Here is a 27,443-nt window from a genome sequence, read left to right on the forward strand (position 1 = left end):
GCTATTTGATCTTCATTTCAACAATATTGATAGATAAAGGTGATATAATATAACAAATATCATGAAACATTTACATTTTGTAGTCCATTGTATAATTTAAATAAATATAAATGCAAATTTTGCATGTGGAAAAAGTAGGTACACCCTTGGCTCAAATACAGACTTGGCATTTAATATGGAATATTTTTTTTGTTGGGGTGAACTTACTTTTCAAGATGTCTTAGAACCAAAAGTTCATTGGAATTATGTTTTGAAATTATTCTACATTTTGTTAATGTGACCTTTAAAAGAAACAAAGACCACATTTGACATTTCGAAACAAATAAATTGATCCTTGAAAGTGATGTAAACTGATATCGAACTCAATTCATGGACAGTACTGTGTTAAACTTCTGTACGTTTTCCAGAAGTATCTCTTTATTTTGCACATTAGCCAAAAATTTTTTTAACAAAAACAAAAGTTAAGTTACGACTGGGATTACAGACAGTAAAATTACAGTTCAGTACTTGGTTTAACCCCCACGAGCATTCAGGAGAGCACGTACACGTCGAGGCATGCTGTTCACGAGATTTGCCAAGGTTTGGACAGGAATCGCTTGCCATGCAGTGACAATAGCCTGCTGCAATTCACGCACAGAGGTCGGCTGCTGGTCCAAGTGGTCGATTTAACGCGTAAATTCTGCCAAGTTCTCTATCGGATTCATATCCGGGGACATGGCAGGCCACTCCATATGCTCTACACCATGGTCAGCAAGAAAGTGTTGGATCATGCGAGCACGATGAGGCCGTGCATTGTCATCTTGGAAGACAAAGTTTCCTCGAAAGGCTGCACGAGCAAATGGAACCAATGTTTCTTCCAGAATGGCCCTGTACTTGAACTGGTTCAGGTTTCCATTCAGAACATCCTGGTCAGTTTTGCCCCCTGCATGAAAAGCAGCCCAAACGGTCACCCCACCACCTCCAACTTGGACTCTTGGCACTAAACAATCTTTGTTGTAGGCTTCATGCACTTGTCTGCGCACTCAGACGCGGCCATCTTGACGATAGACCAGAAATCTAGACTCGTCACTGAAGATCACGTGATTCCAGTGTCCTGGCTGCCATTGACGGTGCTCTCTGGCCCACTGCAATCGGCGCTGGCGATGTTGTCTGGTCAGGCGTGGCTTTCTCAGGGGACACCTGGCACGATAGCCTGCTTGAACCAGTCGTTGGTTGACTAGCCTTCTGGATACAGGCACATTTGTCAGTTGCTGCCACTCAGCCCTAAGCCGATTAGCTGACTTGGTACGGCCATTGCGGACTAACCGGTGCAGCTGGCGATCATCCCTCCTTGTGGTTTCGCGGGGACGTCCTGGCCTCGGTATTGGAGTAGGGACACCCCTCTGAGCATTTCGTTTCAGGATCTTTGACACCTGACCTTGAGTGATGCCATACTGCCGAGCAATAGCACGCTGTTTCATGCCGTAATTTCGTAAAGCCACCACTCCATGACAAACAGCATTGTCGAGTTGACGGACCATCTCCAGAGGAAGCGGCAATAACTTTTGGAGACGTGCAGCAGTTGTTTTCCACTAATACAGAACGCAACAACCCTTGTATACCCGACTGTGAAGCCAATCATCAAATGCGCCTGTCCGTACATTTTGCCACGCCAGCTGTGATATAATCCTGTTGTTGAATTCTTGCTGCGACAGACAATCAGTGACATGGTTCTTTTAACAAATAAATCACCAAAGTGTAAAAGAAACTCACCAGATTGATAAACTGAGTTAAGAAAGTAAACCCAAATCAAGAAAAAAAAAATATTCAATATTAAATGCCAAGTCTGTAGGTGGTGTTGCCCCCTTTGGCAGAAACAACCTCAAGTAGGCGTTTCTTATAACTGTCTACCAGTCTCTGACATCAACTGGGAGAAATTCTTGCCCACTCCTCCATGCAGAATTATTTCAGCTCTGCAATGTTTGAGGGGTTTCTTGCATGCACAGCTCGTTTCAAATCCCCCCACAACATCTTGATGGGATTTAGATTCGGGCTTTGACTTGGCCATTCCAGAACCCTCCATTTCTTTCTTTTCAGCCATTCCTTGGTGGATTTACTGGTATGTTTAGGGTCATTGTCATGTTGCAAGTTCCACCTTTGGTTGAGCTTCAACTTTCCCAACAGATGGCCTCACATTATCCTCAAGCACCCTCTGGTACAATGAAGAATTCATAGTGGATTCTATGATGGTAAGCTGCCTAGGCCCCGATGCAGCAAAGCTTCCCCAAACCATAATATTTCCACCACCATGCTTTACAGTTGGTATCAGGTTCTTGTGGTCAAATGCTGTCTTTGGTTTTCGCCAAGCATGTCTTCTGGTACTGTGGCCAAATAGCTCTACCTTTGACTCATCTGTCCAGAGCACATTGTTCCAGAAGTGCTGGTCTTTGCCTCGGTGTTTATTGGCAAACTTTAGTCTTGCCCTGATGTTCTTTCTGGACAGTAAAGGTTTCCTCCTGGCACACCTCCCATGTCGATCAAATTTGTGCAGCCTCTTTATAATGGTAAACTCGTGCACTTTGACATCAACAATGGCAAGAGCTACCTGTAGGTCCCTTGATGACATTCTGGGGTTCTTAGAGACTTCTTTCAGCATCTTGCGGTCTGCTCTCGGGCTGAACTTGCTGGGGCGGCCTGGCCTGAACAAGTTGGAAGTTGTTTGGAATCTTCTCCACTTATAGATGATCTTCCGGATAGTCGAATGATTGATTTCAAATTGTTTGGAGATCTTTTTAAATCCCTTCCCAGACTCGTAGGCATCTATAACCTTCTTTCTGAAGGCCTCAGAGAGCTCTTTTGATCCAGGCATGGTGACGCCGCACACTTCAACAACAAAGAGCAAACCAAGCTCAATGTCTGAGGTTTAAATAAGACAGGTTCCTCCAAGATCCTCTCTAACGATGTTCTAATCATTTGCACCTGAGCTGGTGCACCTGATTCTAATTTTAGGTGTTTGAAGTAGTGATAAATGTAGGGGTGTACTTACTTTTTCCACATGCGAGATTTGCATTTGTTTATTTAAATTATACAGTGGCCTACAAAATGTAAATGTTTCATGATATTTGTTATATTATATCACTTTTATCTATCAATATTGTTGAAATATGTTGAAAAAGTCAAAACTTTACATGGGGTGTACTTACTTTTTCACGTGACTGTACATATATATATATATACACTCAACCCTCGGCTATCGCGAACTCAGCTATCGCATTTCTCTGCTATCGCGGCAACCTAAAAAACTGCACAACACACGACTATCGCGCCGCAAATACGTGCTTTTGCGCACCGGAAATGGTGGAAAGGGTGCTACGTCATCACCGAGCGTGGGGAAAGAGAAATCAAGGGCAATCAAGAAGAGGAAGAACTTAACTTACGCTCAGAAATTCGAAATTGTGCAGTTGATAGACAATGGTGAAACAAAGCGAAGTGTTGGAAAGAAATTTGGGATAAATGAGTCAACAGTGCGAGGTATTTACCAAAACCGTGATTATCGTAGAAACGTAGATAAGATTTAACATTCAACAGTGAAGCAAGGTGCTCCTTTATTAATGCTGCACTGGCAGGTTACGAGGAGCAGTATCATGCCCACGTCAACTCCCTCCGCCAACGCCAGATCACCGAATTCTTACGGCCAGACTCGGCGTCAGAACAAATCTAATCGGGGGACATTAGGGTAACCGCAGGGGGGTTTAGGGGGGGGGGGGCACAAACTGCCGTTCGAGAACTCAATCTATGATGTAAATGCTTGATAATAAGAGTTTGCCGTCAACAACCAACATACCAACCCAGTTCCAATTTAAAAACATGCTGCAAAGTCTCTCTCTTTTACAAACACACACACACACACACACACACACACACACACACACACACACACACACACACACACACACACAAACACTCACATCCCCACAAACACACACACACGCCCCCACCCCCTGCCCCCACACACACCCATATCCACACACACGCACATTCTCAAATACACACACACACACACACACACACACACACACACACACATCCCCACACACCCCCACACCCTCCCCCCCCCCACACACACACACACATCCCCCCCTCCCCCCCCCACATACACACACACAAACACAAACACATCCCGTGGCGCACCTGTGGTGAAAGTTTCATGTCAATCCGTGCAATAATTGCAGAAAAAGCGATTTTTAAAAGAAGATAAACCTGAAATTGCAGAGCCAGAATTATTTATTTTATCTGAGAAGCCAAACGACGTTTCTGCTGATTTAGCTGCTCACAACTTTTTGTGAAATGCGATCGAGTTAAAAAAGTCAGAATTTGACCAAATCTGTTTTATTCGTTTGTTAATATACCTCAGCTATTGACAAATCTTAAATTAGAATTTTATTTGAGGTTAAAATGACCGCGGGAGATCGTGTGATCGTGATCATGGCCTGGAAGGACAAAATGGTGCGTTTCTTCTTCTTTCAACAATAAAGACTTCGAGACCGTACATCCAATCATCTTGAAATTTTGCACACTTGTTCTGCTTGATGAGAGCTACATTGCGTTAAAAATTCAAGTCGATCAATGCAGTGGTTCAAGAGTTACAAGCTTTTTAGGATTTTCCTTCCATTATTTATTGCGGCCAACCATGTGACTTATCAAAACGTCTCAAGTAACATTGAAACATCCCCCCATGAGGAACATTTCTGTAAAGTTTCCACTCGATATCTTCACAAATTATGGAGGTGATACCATTTCTAGTTTGTGCTTAAAAACGTCATAACTCTGAAACCATGTGTCGGATGACGTCGTGCTCCGAGGCTTTTTTGTTCGTCATGGGTATGCGAATATACATGCCAAGTTTGGGCTTGATCCGTTCAGCCGTTGCGGAGAACAAGGGGTTTTCGTGGTTTTTCACGAAAAACAAAATGGCGGGAACATGCAGAACATGTCTTCATGCAGGAACCGACACTATAGCCATCAGACCAACCACACATCCTTTCTGAGCTCTCAACCCCAGCTGACTGTTCTGAAACTATACCAGTCCTTGTTAGTGAGGCACCAGATGGCCATCTTTAACTTAACCCCCAGTCCAAGACTAGCCTTTCTCGTAGCACATGTGATAGGGGGGTCACCAACTTGCGTCATCAATGAACGTCCTCTGACTTTGACCCAACCTCGGCATTCTGGCCGACATCATAGCCTTCCCCACTTAAAGAATTTCATTACCCTGCACTCACGAAGCAAAAAGCAGGATTAGGCATTCAGTTGTGTACGTGCGTACGTGTGGCGTACGTGCGTGTCTGCATTTTAAAAATTCATTTTCTCGGCAACCGTTAGTCCGATTGATACGAAATTTTACCATAGGAGCACCTCCGCCTGTATAATTTTTTTTATTCATAATTATGATGTCATAGATCACATGGTGCAGACGCCATCTTGGAAAACTGTTACACCTCGATGTCTCCGAAAAAGCTCAATGGGGAAAAAATAGAAACATGGCTCATTGTCAAGTCCTCCCCATGGGGAATAAGATATGTTAATGATGATGTCATGGATGCCTTCATTATGACATCATAATTCGCTAAGTACAATGCTTTATCTGAGCAGTATGAAAAATATATATCTCTGCAACTGTTGGTCCGATGGACACGAAATTTTCACCATAGGAGCGCCTCCTCCTGTATAATTTTTTAATGATAATTATGACGTCACAAGTCATGTGGTACAGGTGGCATCTTGGAAAAAAACAAAAAACGTTGCACCTCTAAATCTCCAAATCCGCTCCATGGAAAAATCGAACCGTAGCTCATTGTAAAGAACTCCATATGAGGAATAAATGTTGCTAACAATGATGTCATTGGTGCCTTAATTATGCCGTCATAATTCGACAGAGACAACGCTTAGTCTGATCAGTATGAAATTTATTGAGCGTGATCTATGCAACAATTGTATGAGAGAATATAAATGTATGATGTCATCGCTCACGTGGTCTGGCAGCCATACTGAATCAAAGAAAGAAGCTGTTCAAAAACAGAAGAGTTGGCTCAGACCAAGTTGACTGCGCAGGGTAAGTATTCCATGAATACCATCTAGTTTTGGATTAAAAATTTCATATCACTATACATTTGCTTATCATGGGGCAGAATAACCCCCAAGGCTGGAGGGCAGTCTACCCCTGTGAAGACCATATTTTTGTTTTGTTGTTAAACAGTTTCATGTCTAAAAAGAGCCAATGGAGGAAAAGGAGTGGTCATGACGGTAGGGTTAGTTAGCACCCTGGCGAGTCATTGCTAAATATCCCCATGGGTGCCACCATCTTGCAGTTCGCACATGTTCTTACGTAGCGTTGAGATATTACTCTCGTTCATAAGTCTTGTGTTTGGTCATGATTTATTGACCTGGACTCCCCCTCTCCCTCCAACTACCTTAGTGGTGCAGGTCAGATATTCAGCCTCGGGAAACCAACTGAAACCAAGCATGTGATTCTATCAGTAGAGATGCTTTGTGGAAACTCCTGACGAAGTACGTTCCACAGAAGCTGGTCGAATGTGTGAAAATACAAACTTGTTTGAGGTGGAAAATGTAACACAGCAGAGGTCATCATTTTCTTTCCACACCTTTTCAACTTGGCACGACACTTCTTATGAGGTAGCCAGCCTACTTTGGAAAGTCGACTCAGAAGTACCACCCACACCTTGAAGCGGACAGAGAGAATTGGCCATGAAACAGAACTTGTTGATGATACAGCCTTGTTAGTGCTGTCTAAATTATTGAATTGACAACATTGCTGAAGAGCATTGCAAATAAATGAAGAGAAGATGGGTCTTGTGATGAATCCGAAAGAAACAAATGGGTGAAAGTATCCAGAGAATGCGGATATGACCGAGGAGCTGCTCATGAGATTATTTTTTTTTGTATACTTAGTCTAGGCTCGTGGGTGAGCTAACACATATAACATATAATAAAGGGAGCGGGAGACAAGAAGGGGAGAGAGGGAAGTACAAAACAGTAGAGAACAGGGATATTTGTGAAAGAGAGAGGGCTGGGGCAGAGTCTATGGGATAAACAAGATGGACACTACAGGGGCTTTCAGGAAATAAAACAGGGAATTTGAAGGATGTGTTTGGGGTGGATTAACGGAGGTATAAAAGATCAAAGCTTTGGATGGGGGAAGATAAGAGATGGTGGTGAACAGCTGTTTTGAAGACCTGGAGGGAGGAGTGGGATTGAAGAGAGTGAGGGAGCTTGTTCCAGAGGTGGGGAAAAAGAGGAATGAAAGTGAAGGTGAGTAAAGAGTCTTGATTTTGGCAGTTTCACCAGAAGAGGGTTACTGGCAGACCTTGTGTGTCCTGCGGAAATGCTTAGTGGACAGAGCACAAGCAGAGCAGGGGAAGCAAGGCCGGAGAGGAGTCGAGGTGGTTCGTCCCTCGGATAGATGTCAAATGGGCGTCCCATCTGCCGGCATTCGTTGCTGGACGTTAAAGACTCTACTATGTCCTTCATAAAGAGTCGGTGAGCTATTGCCGATACCATGAACAAATTCCAAATAACTTACAAATAAATAACTCCAAATAACTAACAAATTCAAAATAATAAATAACTTAACTACTGGGAAGGCAATGGCAAAGCACCCGAGCAAGTATAACCCTTGCTCGGGGACCTGCTTTGGCAGCACCAACGCTCTACGAAGAGTACGGTCCATCAGAGAGAGAAATATTGCTCGACATGAAAGAACAAAAGGAGAGAGATGGGCTTTCTTTCTCAATAAGTCAGTTATTTAAAAAAATATTGGATGGTATGATAGCTCAAATTGACAGCATGTTCACCTTCTACCCCCGTAGGGTGAAATTTTAACCACAACAGTCATCCAGGTGTGATGTCAGCAAAGAATCTTTCGAAGGTGGATATACAGCCTTCTCTGTTGGCTTAGCGGTTAGGGTGCCGGCTTGGGATCCTAGGATCCTGGGTTCGAATCCCGGTCGATCGCCAAATTAACACCAGGGGGGTTGACTCAGCCTGTCATCCTTCTGAGGTCAGCAAATTGAGCACCAGCTTACTGGGATGAATGATCACGGTGTGTACCCTGGTTTAGAATAGGTACACTGTATCCCTGCGCATCGTAAGAGGCGACTAAGGGTTGGTGTCAGGAAGGGCATCCGGCCATAAAAACATTGCCTCAAAACAGGGAACCATGATTGTCATGGGGCCCGCAAGGCTAACCCCCGCTCTAGCGGGGAACATGGCCTTAAAACGATCATTCATTCATTCATTCATTCTCACCTTCAGTATATCTTTTGCAAGATTAGGCCTTTGTGATGTTGCATTGTTCACGTGGACTCTTCCAATAGATTAAATGCTGCATCATTGTTGATTATTATGGGACGTGGATCTAAAGGTCGTGTTAGGTAAATGGAATGTAGTAGATGGCAAGTGTTTAAGTCAACCAAGAGGAAGTTGATGTGGATGGGATTATATCACACCAAGTAAACTGGAAATAAACAAGCGTGATTTGCCAAAGGCTCTTTTTCTGTGCCAAGGCTTATTATTTTATATTTATTTTGCTGTTAAATCCTTGAATTGAAATGTTGTTTTTTTAAACACAAAGATTAAATGATTGGTAAAATGTAATCTTTATAAGTACACTTCGGAGTCAAATTCGTACCCTGTATTCCATGTCATGAAGACATTTATTTGACTACCTCCAGAATTGATAAGTACTCGTTTCGGTACATGCATCTTCTCTTGCTGATGTTGGAGCCTTGCTAGTACACGTACTGTATGTTAAATTGTACGACTTCATTTTACATAGCAGTGGTATTGCTTCACCATAGCATGCTCTCTGCTATTTTAACAACAATCCTTATCACAAATTCATCTTTCCTTCTGACTTCACAATTTCAGCTAAATAACAGTGCATCATGCAAAGTCCACAAGCACAATAGGCAGCTGTTTAAAGTGATGGCCATGAGGATTACAGACATGTAAGATAACAAATAAATTGGACCTGGAAGCATTGTAAGTTCACCATCATAATTGCAATTCTGTTTGTAAATTTGTAAGTTCACCAAACTCAGCAATTGTGGTTCGAGCATCCACTCAGTCTGGGAAGTAGGCGGTTCGATTCTGACCCTAGCTGAGTCATAGCAAAGACTTTACTGGTACATGCTGTTTCCTTGCCTGACGCTAAGAATATAGAGAATACTCAGTTGACATCCCGTGGGGGAGGGTGGGAAATGGCGCTGAGGAGAGTGGGGGGGGGGGGGGGGGAGGGGGGGGAGAGAGCTTGAGTTTTACTTAATTGCCCCACTGACCGTAGAGTGATAAGCAACGTTGCAAGATCGCTTATTGCTTCACCAGTGCACATAATGCTCCGGGAAGTTCCGATACTTTCCCCAAGGTCATTACCTGTGCTTGGCCAAGTCCGGTGTTGTCTTTTGATGTCTCCATATGCATGTTTGTCCAACAGCATTTGACCTTGCAATAAAAAAAACAACTCATTTATAATTTCCATCACACGACAAACTAAATGCTTGCATTCCTGTGCTCACAGCACTTGGCATGTTACCTGTGCTTGACCAATCATGTTAATTCTGATTATTATTTGTAATATGTACAGTCACGTGAAAAGTAAGTACACCCCATGTAAAGTTTTGACTTTTTCAACATATTTCAACATACAGCTATTTGATCTTCATTTCAACAATATTGACAGATAAAGGTGATATAATATAACAAATATCATGAAACTTTTACATTTTGTAGTCCATTGTATAATTTAAATAAACATAAATGCAAATTTCGCATGTGGGAAAAGTAAGTACACCCTTGGCTCCAATAGGTGGTATTGCCCCCTTTGGCAGAAACAACCTCAAGTAGGCGTTTCTTATAACTGTCTACCAGTCTCTGACATCGACTGGGAGAAATTTTTGCCCACTCCTCCATGCAGAATTCTTTCAGCTGTGCGATGTTTGAGGGATTTCTTGCATGCACAGCTCGTTTCAAATCCCCCCACAACATCTCGATGGGATTTAGATCCGGGCTTTGACTTGGCCATTCCAGAACCCTCCATTTCTTTCTTTTCAGCCATTCCTTGGTGGATTTACTGGTATGTTTACGGGCATTGTCATGTTGCAAGGTCCACCTTCGGTTGAGCTTCAACTTTCTGACAGATGGCCTCATATTATCCTCAAGCACCCTCTGGTACAATGAATAATTCATAGTGGATTCTATGATGGTGAGCTGCCCAGGCCCTGATGCAGCAAAGCTGCCCCAAACAATAATATTTCCACCATCATGCTTTACAGTTGGTATCAGCTTCTTGTGGTCGAATGCTGTCTTTGCTTTTCGCCAAACATGTCTTCTGGTACTGTGGCCAAATAGCTCTACCTTTGACTCATCTGTCCGGTATGAAGAGGACGCAGGCGTCACATGCTCGCCGCTTCTTCGACCGGGCCACTGTCAGTTGCTTGCTTTTTTGGTGGTCGTGCGGATTTTTTGGCCATTGAGTCTGCCCTCTGCATAGCCCCGGCTCTGCTCCCTACTTCGCCTGCCCGGCTCCTTCGCCTGCTCACTGTTTCCTCGGGCACGCTCTCGTGGGTTGTGACCATCGCAGCGGTTTGGTGGCGGTTTCCCGCCGTGATCTATATTTGTAGCGGCGGCGGTCGATTGCCACTGCATTTTCCGCTTTGCCGTGATCAACCTTGGCCTTGTGATCGTCTCTTTGCTCCTGCCTGCCCTCTGCTTGGTCCCGGCTCTGCTCCTGGCTTCACCTACCTGGCTCCTTCGTTTCCTCGGGCCCGCTCCCATGGGTTGGGACCATTGTTTCACCTCCTCAACCTTGGCCTCGTCTCGTCTCTCCGCTCCTGCCTGACATGGCTCTGCGGTACTCCGCCGCAAGGCTCCTTCTGCTCAATACCCGCTCCACCCCATCATGCATCTCTGCCATCAAATCAAATGGACTCCTCCGACGACCCAGGTACATTCACCGTGGCTCCGGTCGTAAGTTTGTATATTTGCAATCGGGTCACTCCATCCCCGTCCTCTGGTCGGCTCAGCGCACTCTCACTCATCGTCCCAGCGCACCTGGTCACAGCAACGCACACAATCGCACCTCCTGCCTACGAACCCTGGCTAAATCACCTGAATTCATCCCTGCTGTTCAAAACAACATCAAGCTCACCCTGTTCAACACCCGGTCCCTCAACAACAAATGCCTCATCCTGAAAGAATACATCCTGGATAACAAACTGGACTTTCTCTGTCTCACCGAAACCTGGCAACAACCTCTGGACTACTACACACTCAACCTCACCACACCCAATGGATATTCCTACGTCAATAAACCACGCTCGGGGGGCCGAGGTGGTGGAATTGCCGTTATCCACCGTCAAGACATCAGGACCAGCCTCATCCCCATCGCCTCATCCTCATCATTTGAACACCTGGCTTTTAAACTCTCTGGTCGCATGCAGTCAGTCATGGCTGTCGTCTACCGCCCTCCCAAGCCACACCCATCATTCCTGTCTGACTTCTCGTACTTTCTGACCCAGCTATGTTCCCTCTCCCCCTCAATCCTCCTCCTTGGTGATTTCAATATCCACATGGACTCCACTGACTCCACAATAACCAGACTTCACTGATTTACTCACCTGCTTTAACCTCACTCAACATGTCGACTTTCCTACCCATATCCGTGGTCACATTTTGGACCTTGTCTGCTCCACTGGATTAAATTTGCACCATCTCTCTGGCTCTGACCTCACCCTCTCTGACCACTTAGCTATCACTATGACCATCAACATCCCCACCCCAACACCAAGACATTATCGCACTATCACCTTCCGTAAGCTAAACGCTCTTTCACCTACCTCATTCTCATCCACCCTCTCTGAAAAAATGTCCACTTCTCCCTTCGTTGACCTCCACACCCCTTCCGACCTTACTGACTACTACAACCACACTCTCTCCTCCTGCCTTGACCAGCTTGCGCCTGTAAAAACCAAAACAGTTTCTTTCACCCATTCTGCTCCCTGGTTTACCCCTGAACTCCGCCTGATGAAAACTCGTGCTCGCCAACTTGAAAGACTCCGCAATAAAACAGGTCTCACAGTTCACTCCCAAGCCTACAAGGACCACCTACAACACTACAAAGATGCCCTCTCCCGCGCCCGCTCCGCCTACTATCAAATTATCCACTCTGGCTCCGGAAACCCAAAAGCACTCTTCTCGACAATAAACAAACTCCTCCGCCCCCTGAACACCACCACCCAGTCATTCACAGTAGACAACTGCATCTCCTTCCTCTCTTTCTTCCAACGTAAAATTGACAACATCTACAACAGCTTGACCACCGCCGCACCCGCTCCCCCTCCAACCACCTGCCCCCCCTTGTCCTGCCATCCCCTGTCTCGGTTCTCCCCAATCTCCCCTACTGACCTCTCTGAACTCCTCATAGGAATGAAAACTGCCACCTGCACTCTTGACCCCATCCCCTCCAGCTTTGTCAAGGCCTCCCTCCCTGCTCTCTCTCCACTTATCATTGCAACAATAAACTCCTCCCTGTCTACAGGCATCGTCCCACCTTCCCTCAAAATTGCTGCTGTTACCCCCATTCTAAAAAAACCTGGTCTAAACCCTGACACCCTAAACAGCTCTTTCACGAGCCTCGATTCAGTATACAAAAAAAAAAAAATAATAATAATAATACTTCAGACCCATCTCCAACCTACCCTTTCTGTCAAAAGTTTTGGAACGCGCTGCAGCCACCTAACTCAAACATCACCTCTCTGCCAATAACCTGTATGAAACATTCCAATCCGGATTCCGCTCCAACCACAGTACTGAAACTGCTCTCCTCAAAATCACCAACGACCTTCTCCTCTCCTCTGACGCTGGCAACCTCAACATTCTCGTCCTCCTCGACCTCAGCGCTGCCTTTGACACCATCGATCACACCATCCTCCTCACCCGACTTGAATCCACCTTTAACGTTACCGGCACTGCCCTCTCTTGGATTAAATGATACCTCTCTGACAGACGCCAGTTCATCTCCATCAATAACTGCAAATCCCCCACTGCTCCCCTCCCCCAAGGCGTCCCCCAAGGTTCAGTTCTTGGCCCCCTCCTCTTCATCCTTTACCTGTCCCCCCTCGGTCACTTAATCCGCCGTCATTGTCTCCAATTCCACTGCTTCGCCGATGACATCCAGCTTTTCATCTCCACCAAGTCCGTCTCCACCGACACCCACTCTATCCTGACAAACTGCATCACTGAAATAAAATCCTGGCTTCAAATCAACTTCCTCAAGCTTAACTGTGATAAATCTGAAATAATCATCATTGGCCCAAAAACGCTCACAAAATCCACCCATAACTTTGCCCTCAACATCGACGGTATCCTAGTATCCACCTCCCCTCACATCCGGAATCTTGGCGTCATCTTTGACCAAACCCTCTCCTTCGACAAATACACTAAACAGATCACAAAGTCAGCCTTCTTTCACCTGAAAAACATTGCCTGTCTCCGCTCATCCCTCTCCTCCACGGCTGCAGAAACCCTCATCCACGCCTTCATCACCTCCCGTCTGGACTACTGCAATAGCCTCCTCTATGGTTCACCCTCAAAAATCACCAATAAACTCCAATACATTCAGAACTCTGCTGCCCGTCTACTCACCCATTCCCGGACCCGTGACCACATCACCCCCGTCCTTTACAAGCTTCACTGGCTCCCCATCCCCCAGAGAATCCAGTACAAAATCCTCCTCTTGACATACAAAGCCCTCCATAACCTGGCCCCATCCTACCTGGCTGACCTCCTTTCCAGACACACTCCCACCCGCAACCTCCGCTCTGCTGGTACCAACCTCCTGACCCCCTCCATCCGGACCAAATTCAGATCCTGGGGGGACAGGGCCTTCTCCATCGCTGCTCCCACCCTCTGGAACTCACTACCTCACACCATCAGAGACTCCTCCTCACTCACCACATTCAAAACATCACTAAAGACCCACCTGTTCAACACTGCATTCAACATTCAACCCACAGCATTTAACCCCTGACTATCTCTTCTCCTTCTCCCTCCTTTTGCTTTAAATATTTCCCTATTGATTCTTGTCTTTTTGCAATTGTTGTTTTCATGTATTGTTATGCATTATGTTTTCCACTCTGTCAAAGCGCCTTTGGGCTTCTTGAAAAGCGCGATACAAAATAAATGAATTATTATTATTATTATTTGCTTTTCGCCAAACATGTCTTCTGGTACTGTGGCCAAATAGCTCTACCTTTGACTCATCTGTCCAGAGCACATTGTTCCAGAAGTGCTGGTCTTTGCCTAGGTGTTCATTGGCAAACTTTAGTCTTGCCCTGATGTTCTGTCTGGACAGTGAAGGTTTCCTCCTGGCACACCTCCCATGCAGATCAAATTTGTGCAGCCTCTTTCTAATGGTAGACTCGTGCACTTTGACATCAACAGTGGCAAGAGCTACCTGTAGGTCCGGTGATACTATTCTGGGGTTGTTCGAAACTTCTTTCAGCATCTTGCGGTCTGCTCTCGGGCTGAACTTGCTGGGGCGGCCTGGCCTGAACAAGTTGGCAGTTGTTTGGAATCTTCTCCACTTGTAGATGATCTTCCAGACAGTCAAATTATTGATTTGAAATTGTTTGGAGATCTTTTTAAATCCCTTCCCAGATTCGTAGGCATCTATAACCTTCTTTCTGAAGGCCTCAGAGAGCTCTTTTGATCTAGGCATGGTGACGCCGCACACTTCAACAACAAAGAGCAAACCAAACTGAATGTCTGAGGTTTAAATAAGACAGGTTCCTCCAAGATCCTCTCCAACGATGTTCTAATCATTTGTACCTGAGCTGGTGCACCTCATTCTAATTTTAGGTATTTGAAGTAGTGATAAATGTAGGGGTGTACTTACTTTTTCCACATGCGAAATTTGCATTTAGTTTTATTTAAATTATACAATGAACTACAAAATGTAAATGTGTCATGATATTTGTTATATTATATCACCTTTATCTGTCAATATTGTTGAAATGAAGATCAAATAGCTGTATGTTGAAATATGTTCAAAAAGTCAAAACTTTACATGAGGTGTACTTACTTTTTCACATGACTGTATATATATATACATATATTGTTGCGGTTTTGGAATAAAGGTTAATTTTCCCCTCTTAGTTAGTTACACCACAACATGTAGCCTCGCTTAAGTTCAGTTCTTTCTTAGTAAATGTAAGCGTCGTCCTTTCCTGTGTTAGTTTTGCGTTGAGTAGGCCAGTGAAAATTAGGTGTCCTTATGGCGCTTTGGTTTGGTATTGGCGCCGAAATACCACGCGGCAGACCTGAACAAGTCGACCGAGGCCGAAGGAAGGCGGGGCAGGAGGAGCAGGAGCCAGCAGTAAGCATGAGTCGCCAATCAGGGCTCTAGGGAAGTGGCTTACCACTGCGGTAGAGGCAGGGTTTGGAACATTCGAGTGAGCCTCTGGGGAGGGGCCATATAACCCTGCTCAGAGCCCCCCACCTCAGATGAGCCCAGGAGATGAGTTGCGCAGCCCATGAGACGAGTTGACAACGCGCGTCAGCATTGCCTCGTATTGAGTCGTATCGCCCATGAACTGAATTACCTCGTTGTATACGAACTTTGCCCTGCTCCCCGCGCCCACGCAGTATTAATCGCGCGCTGAAAAGAACGACCCACACCGGGCCACAGACACGCGATTTCCCTCCTGCCTGCCTTCACCGTAATACGTGCCATGACCGCCAGAGGGCCACGCCGGGTGAGCTGTTCCAGGAGCGACCGAAGCAGGCGCGCTTGGCGCGCGAACATCCTTCCTCCATCTCCCCGTGTGTGTAAGTGGGCCCACTGTCTGGGGATAAGTATAAGACTGACTAAGTTCTGCCCTGTGTCCCTTTCCTTCTACCAATTCCTGTCATAGTGTAAATAAACCCTGTTCTTTCTTCTGATTCGACCGTTTTGTCTTTTCCATCATTGGCTTCGCATGGTACGAATAGAATCGCTCTAATCGGGTTCCAATAGAAAAGTAACAGCACGAGTCACGTGGTACGCATTCCGCTCGGGCGTACTCAATTAAGCGTGGCTCGTGCGAAGCTCGATCCCCGCTTCCGCTGCGGCGTGGGTACCAAAGGTATGTGTGAATTTGTCCCGAAACCCTTTTCCACGTTTACCCAGAAGTGGCGACTCGGTCTCACGGTTTCTAAGACCCAGGGGGAAAAAGGGGTTTAATCTCCCCTTTGTAACGGGAATGGGCTTCGAAGATCTGCAACAATTTGGTGTCAGGAGTGGGATTTGAACCCTAAAAATTTTTTTGGACGAACTGGCTCCAAATTACGAGCGAACGAAATTTAGTTTTACAAATCCAAATTGTATTCGTACCATGGCTGGCCAAGGCGGTCGAATGCCGGTGGGGGTCGAAGAAGAAGAATTGATGACCCAGGACCTGCAGGGAGTGCTGGTCTTTGCCTAGGTGTTCATTGGCAAACTTTAGTCTTGCCCTGATGTTCTGTCTGGACAGTGAAGGTTTCCTCCTGGCACACCTCCCATGCAGATGCACACCTCCCATGTAGTGGAGGGCGGCAGCTGAAGAGGGGGCGGCAGCTGGTAACGAAAATGGCGACGCCTCGCACGTGGCGGCGGAAGCCAGGCCCGCTGTGCAAGCCGGGATTAGCCTCGAAGTACTTTTAGCTCAAATACAGGCATCCATGAAAATGGAGGCGGATCGATTGTCTAATCAAAATGAATGCCCAAAAGGACGAAATGCGAGGACTAAATGATAACATGAATAAAATTAATGGGAAAATGGACACCCAAGAGAATAAATTGAAAGAAATGGGAGACGAAGCAAGGAGTAACATGGAAAAATTGGAAAGAAAAATGGGTGGACAAATGAAGGAAATGGGGGACAAATCCACCCGGGAAATAAAAGAAATGGGGGAGGACATTGGGCGCAGGTTGAGCGGGAAGGTCGCGGTGGTACGCGACGAAGTGACACGGGGTGAGGAACGCGTGGGGAGCGAGGTAGAGCGAGGGACAGCCAAGTTGACCGGGGCTATGAAAATCGCGACGAGGGGTGTAGAAAAACCGACGATCGGCGAATTGGACAAAGAAATTTCGGGGGCGCCGGCGAGGGTTGAGTTGGAAAAGCAAATTTCATGGGCGCCGACGATTGTCGTGATAGGAAAAGAAATAAATGGGGCTGAAGAGACAGGAGAGCCAGAGAATGTCACAGGAGAAAGAGCTGGAATGCGCACAAAGTTTGTATTTGCACCGTGATGCCGGGCTTGCTCATGAAATAAAAAGTTTGCAGGTGCAGTCGGGGAAGGAGGACCCCGAGGTGAGTGAAAAAAATGGCGCGAATGTTTTTGGCGCGAACGGTTTTTTGGCGCGCTTGGGAGGCGAGACCCGGGCTTTCGCGGAAGGTCCATTGTGCGGTGTACGAGAGAGTGTGTTACGAAGTACGAGAGAGAGTGTGCACCAGGGCATGCGATGATCGAGTGTGCGAAGGAAGAGTGCACACCCGAGGGTGTGGAAAAAGAGTGTGCAATGGCCGAGGAGTGTGAGCAAGAATGCACAACGAAGTGTGTGGGGGGTGCGTGTGCGCCTGGTTGTGCGGTAAAGGAGTGCGTGGAGGAAAAGTGTGCACCAGAAGGCACACCGGACTGTGTGCGAGAAAAGTATGCGCCAGGGTGTGCGATGATGGGGTGCATGAAATGTGCGAGTGCGCCTGGGTGGTGTGCACCAGAGAGTACGAGTATGGAGTACGAGGGAGAATGCATACCAGACTGTATGCAGGAAAAGTGTTTACTGAAGTGTGTGAAAGGCGTGAGTGCGCCTAGGCGTGCAGGTACGAGTACGGAGTGTGAGGGAGAATGCACACCAGAGAATGTGGAAGGAGAGTGTGCAGTAATGGAGTGTGTGGAAGGCGTGGGGGCACCATGGTGTGCGAGTGCGGAGTGGGTCGCGAGTGGTGAGGACGCGGCTCAAGCATCGACATGGACCGGGCGGGTAGCGCCTAGCGGGACGGAAAGCAGACGCGAGCCCCCGGTGAGTTGTGTGCTGCAGGGACCTGAGGGAATCCGTGCCGCGTTGGTTTCCCAAGGACCGGCGTGCGCAATTCGTGCCACCGGCCCCCGCACTGTAAGGTTGGTGCCGTGCAGTGGCGGCAAAGGCAATCGGCGAGGTAGGAGATTTCGGAGCCGCGCACCTTGGCGGGTGCGGTGCTCCGACCGTGGCCGGTTGGGTCACCGTGCGTGGGACCGCGAGGCCCCGCGCCGGGATGGAGCCCTGCACCTTGGCCCATCCATACCTCCTCCCTTGGATCGAAAATGCCGGACGGACACCCCATACAGGAGACCAACCACCCGCATGGATCGCTCGGCCCTTCGAGGTCGGGCCGTGACAATGTACATCCACTTGGTGAGGCTCGAGTTTAGTGGACCGATGAGGATAGTGTACCCCACGTGGGGGAATGGTAGTCTGACCATTCCTCACATGACAGGGCCCATGAGCATTAGTTTAGGGGGGGATGGCAGTGATAGGCACATGGGGGTGCCAGCAATGGTTGCCTCCATGGGGCACCGAAGCTGGCCGAGGGAGGGCTAGGATAATGTTTGGGAATTAGAAGACTGTAGAGACATGAGATTTAAGTAGTGACACTTGTACTATAGTGGGGACGTAGGTAGCTTAGATGGTTGATAATGAAACAGGGTGTCCATAGTGTAAAGGGACGACGGGGAAGCACGAGTTTTAGGGGAAGTAGTGAGCTAGATGATGCTGTGTGTGTGAGGAATTGTGTGTGACCATAATAGGAATTGTGTTTGAGATGTATGGAAAGTAGTGTGTGAGATAAATGGTGTGTGAGAACAAATGGAATTGTGTTTTTGGTGTGCGAGATAAGTAGAGTGGAATGCTTGGTGTGGAATGCATGGTGCGAAGGAGTGAATGGGGGGAGGTGGAACCCATTCGCGAAAGCCTGGGGTGGGTAGTGTAAAGCCAGGTAGAGGGCATAGGCAAAATTTGTATGGATATTGACACCTGTGGTGCAGGTAGTAGCAAGAAGTGCTTTGTTGGGTGCAGGAGTCAGTGACATGGCTGGGCGTGTGGCTTCATTGGTGCGTATAGTTATTGAGGCACTCCGCCACTGGTAGTTTATCAGCCAGGTGAGGCCGCAGGTAGGCTCTGGGAGCCGGTTAGTTATCGTGAAGTTTGTTGAGTGGGGCCCGAGGATCCAAGGGAAGGACCCGGGTTGCCCAATGCCAAGGTGGGCATCAGGGGGTAAAGTGCCAGGGTGGGCCTTCCCCAGTTAGGTAGTCGCGAAGAGCAGGTAAGCTCGGGTGGCAGCTTCAGTGGCGGAGGTGCGCAGGTAGGTAGACCTGCTGGTAGGGCCACACGACCCAGCCCCGAAATTGTGCGAGGGCACAGAGAGAAAATTTGCGGGAGTGAGACCCAAATTCAGAGAGCACCACAGTGTGGGCAATGAGAATTCGGGTTCTTAGAACCACATAGTTTAAAGAGGCCGATTGGCAGGGTATGACCTCGGGTAGGTTAAAGGTAAATGTCATTAGAGTAGTTAGAATATGAGAAATCCCTTCGCACCATCCACACTCCACAGTCAGTCACCGGGGAGGACGAAGCTCCACACCGAGGCTTTGTAAACTGTTTGAGTTATGAGACGCATCATGACGTAATGAGACATTGTGTTTTGTTCCATCCCTTCCTTCCTGGGAGGGATTGGGAGACAAATTTGGAATAGAGGGGGATATGGGAGACAAGACGTAGAGACGGATTGTGAATGCAAGTGGGGCTAGGGTAGTGTAGCCGACGGTGGGGGGTACGGACGGTTAGGGACGAGCCTGCTCTGCTCGCTCTTCTGCGTCCCTCGCGCCGCGTTGCCTTGTTTTCTATGTGCCACTGTGTGCTTTCCGCTTTGCTTGTTGTGCTTTGTCTCTTCCCCCACCCCAGGACCATTTTGGAGGCCGAACTGTGCAGCACCATCGACCTGAGCAGCATCCATTCTGCACCGTTCCATCCGTGCAGACGAACTATACAGCACCTTGCTGCCATATCATTTTGCTGCACCTTTGTTGCCAAACCCTTTGCTGCACCTTGTTACACTCACTCATTCTGGACCACGAGCCTTGTGGCCTTGCATCTCTGCTGTGCAGCATTTTGCTGCAAAATCATCTTGCACCTTCGGACCACTTGTTGAGTGGCATTAATGCCACGCAGTCGGACCACGTGAGATTGGCCCTGCTGGCAAAATAAAAGCATTTTTGTGCATTTTCATTATGGTGTGCTAGGCATAATAAGATGTGTAAGTTTAGATAGCCCTGAAGTTTAAAATGGCCTGTATGCCGGTACGGGGGCTAGCCGGTTTGATATATGCACACAGAAGAAGCAAGAAGCAAGATGCAAGAAGCAAGCAGCAAGTGTCATGATTTTGAGTGTGTTTTTGCTGTGCTTTCTCTCCCCTCCAATCTTCTCTTCCAAAAAAGGACAGGTCCTGGGTCATAGAATTGTAAATAAAATTAAGTTACGTGTTTGTAAATATAAGAATGCTGCCCACCGGCTATGTGTTTAGTTTGAAATTCCGGAAATACTCGGGTAGCTGTGGGCATGAAACTGTTAGATAGCTGCTCAACGCAATAGGAGGGACATATCTAGTGTTAAAACTGTCGCACACACGGGTCAGAGTAAATGTTAGGGGGAACCACACCTATGTGTCACATTTAAAAGTAAAGTTAATTTTGCATGTCACTCTCTACCGGTCGTTCCATTGGTGGTTCCGACTCGCGGACGAGTCTGATGAGGGAGGGGTGTAGTGTTGCGGTTTTGGAATAAAGGTTAATTTTCCCTCTTAGTTAGTTACACCACAACATGTAGCCTCGGTTAAGTTCAGTTCTTTCTTAGTAAATGTAAGCGTAGTCCTTTCCTGTGTTAGTTTTGCTTTGAGTAGGCCAGTGAAAATTAGGTGTCCTTGTGGCGCTTTGGTTTGGTATTGGCGCCGAAATACCACGCAGCAGGCCTGAACAAGTCGAACGAGGCTGAAGGAAGGCGGGGCAGGAGGAGCAGGAGCCATCGGTAAGCATGAGCCGCCAATCAGGGCTCGAGGGGAATGGCTTACCACTGCGGCAGAGGCGGGGTTTGTAACATTCAAGTGAGACTCTGGGGAGGGGCCTTATAACCCTGCTCAGAGCACCCCGCCTCAGGTGATCCCAGGAGATGAGTTGCACGGCCCATGAGACGAGTTGAGAACGCGCGTCAGCATTGCCTCATATTGAGTCGTATCGCCCATGAACTGAATTACCTCGTTGTATACGAACTTTGCCCTGCTCCCCGCGCCCACGCAGTATTAATCGCGCGCTGAAAAGAACGACCCACACCGGGCCACAGACGCGCGATTTCCCTCCTGCCTGCCTTCACCGTAATACGTGCCGTGACCGCCAGAGGTGATGCTGGCGATGTCACAGACATTGATGAATCACCCTGCCTGTGAAACACCGATATGACAGTTTATAGCTGGGTCGGGATTCAAACCCAGGCTAGACAGCTTAGGGATGAGTGCGCGTACCTCTAGGCCATCTTGTCAACCCAACTCATGCTGCCCAGTGCTGTTGAAAAAAATCAAAATGCTTTTTTTCTATTTTTGTGGGGGCCTAAAACACTTCCCTGCACCCACTAAGGAATGGGGTTGGGGATCATTTACTATTACTTTCACTTCGCTACAAAGGCCAAGGCACTATAGAGCAATAAAAAAAAAAACTCAAAAAAATTTCAATCCAAATTTTCAATAAAGAATCCCCCCCCCCCCCCTCCTCCCCTCTCGCCCCCTCCACCACCACCTCCGAAAAACCTAAACACTCCCCGACACTCACTGATGAACCTCTAAAAGTTTGACAAAGATCTGCTTGGCCTTGTCTAAGAAAAATGGCAACAAACACCTCTCTTATCGTACCGATAGTACAGTAGCAGTACATACAATAACAGTACCCCAGGGCCAAGACTGCTTCAGCTCACTGCTGATGTTCCTTTGCCTTTGTGCCTTCCTTGGTCTTATCTGAATAAACCCTTAGCGAGTTCACAACATAAACTTCACAACCACTATCACACTAATTCTCGGGTGTTTCTGCCTGTGCTTTGCGTACGTGTTTTGCATACCAAGCAATGTTTATTATGCCGACATGTTTAAAAAAACAAGTACAAAAAGTTTTAATTAAAACAAAAGCCGCGTCGATGTTACACAATGCCTAGATGCAGCTGTGCCTATAACGTCGATGTTATAGGCACAGGACATTCCTATTGATGTTATTTTTGTGCAAAGTGAAAATATATCTCGGCAATTTCCCGTGTGTGGCGACGAATTTTTAATATATCTCGGCATTTTCCCGTCTGTTATTTCAGGCGGTGTATGACTGACCATGCCGCGATTTAAAAAATATATATCTCGGCAATTTCCCGTGTGTGGCGACACGTGAACAAAGCTATGCTCCTCTCTCCACATTATTGTGACGACGTATAAATTAAATATTTCATCGTGACGATTGTCATCAAATGGACGAGTTTTTAATATATCTCAGCATTTTCCCGTCTGTTATTTCGGGCGGTGTATGACTGACCATGCCGCGATTTAAACAAAATATATATATCTCGGCATTTTCCCGTCTCTTATTTCGGGCGGTGTATGACTGACCATGCCGCGATTTAAAAAATATATATCTCAATGGACTTGAAGTTACAGGCCTTTGAGAATTCATTTCGTTCTATAAAGGGCAACTTTCATGGGATTTTCTTCCCGTTTTTTTTCAACCGAGTCTAAAACTATGTTAGCGACTGTGAAAAATGAAATGATGTATCGAATTTGATTTGAAATAAAACTGTGTGAGAGAGGAAGACACCACGGGCCTACAAAACAGGCCTCAAAGCTATGCGAGTTAATAAAATGGTGGATATTTGTTTATATGAAGGCTCTCCCAGAATGGGTGGAGCTATGGTTCCCAGAATGTGTGGAGGTTTGAGGTTTTGTCTTCTCTGCAAGAACAAGAAGAAGAACAAGAACAACAACAACAGCAGAGGGCACTCTATGAGCAGCGTCTGCGACGCGGCTAAAAAACATTAGGATTCCACTTTTGCTGAAGATGACTGGTCTGTGGAACGTATTTTTCCACAAAAATGGGAGTCTACTTTACTTTGTGGTCGCAGAAATATCAGAATCCTTTTTCATTCAGTGCATTTAGTTTTCTATTTTTTCTGAATAAATAAACATTAAGCACTCGAGCTATTTTGCTTAAAAAAAAAAAAATGTTCACCTCAAATGAAGCCACACTTTATGTTGTCCTTAAAATTATTGGTAAGGTGGTTGGTAGGTTGTCTACTTGTAGTGTATTCCATTATGCCAATAGACCGCACATCATGGTGAAACATCTTCTCGAGTTGCAAACAAGGAAACATACAATAACTTGATGTTATGCAATTTTAACAAAACATATCACAGAAATAAGGACTCACGTGTTGTGTCTCTTCACAACGGCCTTTGTTTGCATGTTATCTCCAACTTCGGAGACAAAGGTATCATTCCTGCTTTTCACAAGATGTTGATGAAACTGCACAAAACACGGAAGTTAGGGCTGCATTTGGTTTTTTGACAACAAAAAAAAATCAAGCAAAAAGAAAGAAGCAAAGTAACTCGTGCAAACTACAGAATAGCAAATGTAAGGGTGGTTCAAGGTTAGCCAAAACATTCATCTTTCACCTGGACTTTCTTGTTCGAGGATAACCTCCACCAGGTTTCGAGGATAACCTCCACCAGTGCAATGGTAGTTTAAAAAAAAAACTTTTTGAACTACAAAAGAACGCATATGCATGAGCCACGTATCACTGTTCAACTCACCCCCCTGTAAATTTAAGCTGTTTAAAAAGTTTGTTATGCAGTGTTGTTCTCTTGCAACTTCCCAGAATGCTTTGTTATGCAGCTGTAAGGCTACTTTGTAGGGTTCTAAAGTGGCACTACCACTCCACAAATTTTCAACAAACCGTCATTATTTTACGATCATTTGGAGCAAAAGAAATAACGTGGGAGTTAACGTTCAACCACCCTTGTACCACTCTGTTTTGCTTTGGCAAGATATTACCACTCGTTTCATCAGATAATGCCTAAAGAATGAGTTTGGTTACCACAACATACAAGGAAGGAAATGCAAGGAACTTCAAAGCAGGAAGAGGCCGTTCCATGCATTCACCACTCTGAGTGAAAGACCCCAGCCTTACCACCATCCCAACTAACTCTCCTCTTCATGACTGTTAAACTGTGCCCCCCTTGTCCTGTCAGTGTCCACTCTGATGAAAAATTATTCCGCATTTATTATGTTTATACCCTTCATTATCTTAAACATCACTTGCAGATACCTTCACAATCACCTCCTTTCTATCCGAACCTCCTTTCAGTCATGCAATGCCTCATTCAGCCACTCCTCAGTGCTTCGTCGAGATGGGCCAGGGATCATTCGAGTTGCTCTGCAATAATCTAATCAAACATTATAATCAAAATAATGCTCAACTTAAACAAAAATGCAACTGGAGATTGAGGAAGCAATGCAGAAATAATCACAAGCTAATAAACAATAAATAGTTAAATAGGTTTAATAAATTCATAAGAAATATGCTTCAAGGTTTCAGTTTACCCAGTTTACAGTTTAGCATTTTGGGATATAGTATGTCATGGACAACCAGACTCGGTGTGATAATGGTTAGAGCGTCCATTCTGGGTCCGGGAGGTCGGTGGCTCGAACCCCGGCTGAGTCATACCAAGGCCTTTAAAATGGTACAGGCTTCTTCCTTGCTTGACATTCCACATTTAAAATGAAATGACAGAGCATATAGACAAATAATGCTGGGAAGGCAATGGCAAACCACCCAGTATAACTCTTGAAAAGAAACTGCTTTGGTAGCACCAATGCTCCGTAAAGAGTATGGCACAACAAATTAAATCGTCATGGACAATTTATTTGGGGTAATACTTAAAACTTAAGAGAGTAAGTTAATGTTTGTCTTGGGACATTTACACTAAATTGCCAAAAGTATTGAGACAGCACACCTACATTGGAAAAGAGCAAGCCAACCCCTACTCTCCTACCAAAAGACCCGAAAAAATACCGAAGATCCCTAAGACCCAAAATACGATGAAGACCCTTAAGTATGCTGAAGACCCTTAAGTATGTTGAAGACCCTTAAGCATTCTGAAGACCCTTAAAGACCCAAGAGACCCCGGAGATCCAAAATACCCTGAAGACCCAAAATATCCAAAAGACACAAAAGTCCCATAAGACCCATGAGATCTCAAGACCGCGAAGCCCCCCCTCAACCCCCCACCCAAGACCATTATAACCATTTTTTTTAGCTCAACTGGACTTTAGTCCATTGAGCTTATGCAATCGAGCAGTGTCTGTGGGTCAGTCAGTCAGTCAGTGAGTGAGTCTGTAAACACCAGTCATTATCGCTTGAAGCAAACAATCGATTTTGATGAAACTTGGCCACAAGCTTCATACCTGATGCCTAACGAAGGTGTATTGGCGGGATCAAAATCTGCGCTCATTAAGGGGGCCTATGGGGGGGTGGGGGAGGGGGGGGGGTTGCACCTCCCAAAATAGGTATTTGCTCTCTTCTATGAAACTACACACAATTTAGATGAAACTTAGCCACAAGTTTTATATCTGATGCCTAACAAAGGTGCATTGAACGTATCAAAATCTGCGCTCATTAAGGGGATCTACGGGATTGAGGGGGTTGGAGATGGAGAGGGGGGGTTGGCCCCCCAAAATAGGTATTTGCTCTCTTCTCCGCAACTACGCACACGATTTTGATGAAACTTGGCCACAAGCTTTATATCTGATGCGTAGCAAGGGTGTATTGACCGCATCAAAATCTGCGCTCATTAGTGGAGTCTACAGAGGGGCGGGGGTTGTGGCTCTGAGGCAGTTTGGGGGGGGGGGGGGGTTGAGTGACTTGCACCTGATCCAGTTGAGCTTCAGGACCTGCGGTCCTATTTTTACCTTTAAGACCCTATCAACACTTTAGACACTTTTAGATACCTTCACCCTTCTGACATTTTAAACCCTTGAAACCTTTACACCCCTCAAGTCCCTTTCGACCCCTTAGGGCTTAGACATTAACACCATTTCGACCCCTTACACCGTTCAGACCGATTAGACAGCATGGACCCTTTACCATTTAGAGCTTTACACCACTTGGTCCTTTTTTGATTACAAATAAATAATATCACCAGTATTACATATAAATTTGCACAAAATAAATGTTTGTATTATGATTGAATTAAATCATGACAACACAGCAACTCATGTTCAGTCAGGTCATTATCCTCAGTTAAAACAAGCCCGTGCCTCTGTGGCAAAGTGCGGTGAGGCGAGCGTAGAGAACCGATCCATGCTAGTCTTAAATATAACATGTCCACCACCCAGCACATCCACCCAGCTTACCAATAAATTGAACTGGTATTCAAATATTCAAAGGGTTATTTATAACGGATTTCTACTTGCTTTACGGTCTCATATCAGCTACTGAAAATGATTTTATTGTGTACTAGCTGAATGCACCCGGCGTTACCCGGGTTCTTTTTGAATGAATTTAATCTTCTGTACATAGGTCTTACTACTATAATTCAGCTTTTACTCACGGCCGTAGAAGATTGACCACTATAATTCAGCTCAGCTTTTAATTGCGAAATGGGCCCAGCCCGGCAAGGGCGGCCTCGACCAGCCTCGCCACCTAGCCTATAACCTTCCCGGGGCCCGTCCCGACATTTTAAGTTCTTTTTGAATGAATTTACTACTATAATGCAGCTTTTACTCGCGGCCGTAGAAGATTGACCACGATAATTCAGCTCAGCTTTTAATTGCGAAATGGGCCCAGCCCGGCCAGGGCGGCCTCGACCGGCCTCGCCACCTAGCCTATAACCTTCCCGGGGCCCGTCCCGACATTTTTAGTTCTTTTTGAATGAATTTACTACTATAATTCAGCTTTTACTCGCGGCTGTAGAAGATTGACCACTATAATTTAGCTCAGCCTTTAATTGCGAAATGGGCCCAGCCCGGCCAGGGCGGCCTCGACCGGCCTTGCCACCTAGCCTATAACCTACCCGGGGCCCGTCCCGACATTTTTTGTTTCAGAGGTTTCCTCCTATCTTTCACCGTTCAGGAGATTAGCGCGTGCAGACAAACAAACAAACAAACAAACAAAAACTTTCTTTTATATATATATATATATATGTATATATATATATATATATATATATATATTTATGTTTTTTAATATATGTATGTATATATATATATATATATTTTTTTAAGTTAAAAAAAAATAATGTATCAATATAAATATCTCT

At 45.9% G+C, this 27,443-nt stretch overlaps 1 protein-coding gene across 2 annotated transcripts in view; it reads right to left on the bottom strand.

Moving 5' to 3' along the window:
• LOC137435215 (uncharacterized) overlaps positions 1-27,443 on the bottom strand; it is a 146,057-nt gene that overhangs the window by 77,274 nt on the left and 41,340 nt on the right. The window contains exons 3-4 of one of the 2 annotated variants that reach the window (XM_068128795.2): positions 23,555-23,649; positions 9,430-9,498 (exon numbers count right to left, since the gene is read on the bottom strand). In XM_068128795.2, coding sequence (XP_067984896.2) covers positions 9,430-9,498; positions 23,555-23,649 — 164 coding nt within the window. The remainder of the gene's footprint in view (positions 1-9,429; positions 9,499-23,554; positions 23,650-27,443) is intronic. The other variant, XM_068128796.2, reaches the window with a different exon arrangement.

The sequence above is a fragment of the Myxine glutinosa genome, chromosome 9 (genome assembly GCF_964187855.1).
Source record: "Myxine glutinosa chromosome 9, kmMyxGlut1.1, whole genome shotgun sequence".
Classification (NCBI taxonomy): domain Eukaryota; kingdom Metazoa; phylum Chordata; class Myxini; order Myxiniformes; family Myxinidae; genus Myxine; species Myxine glutinosa.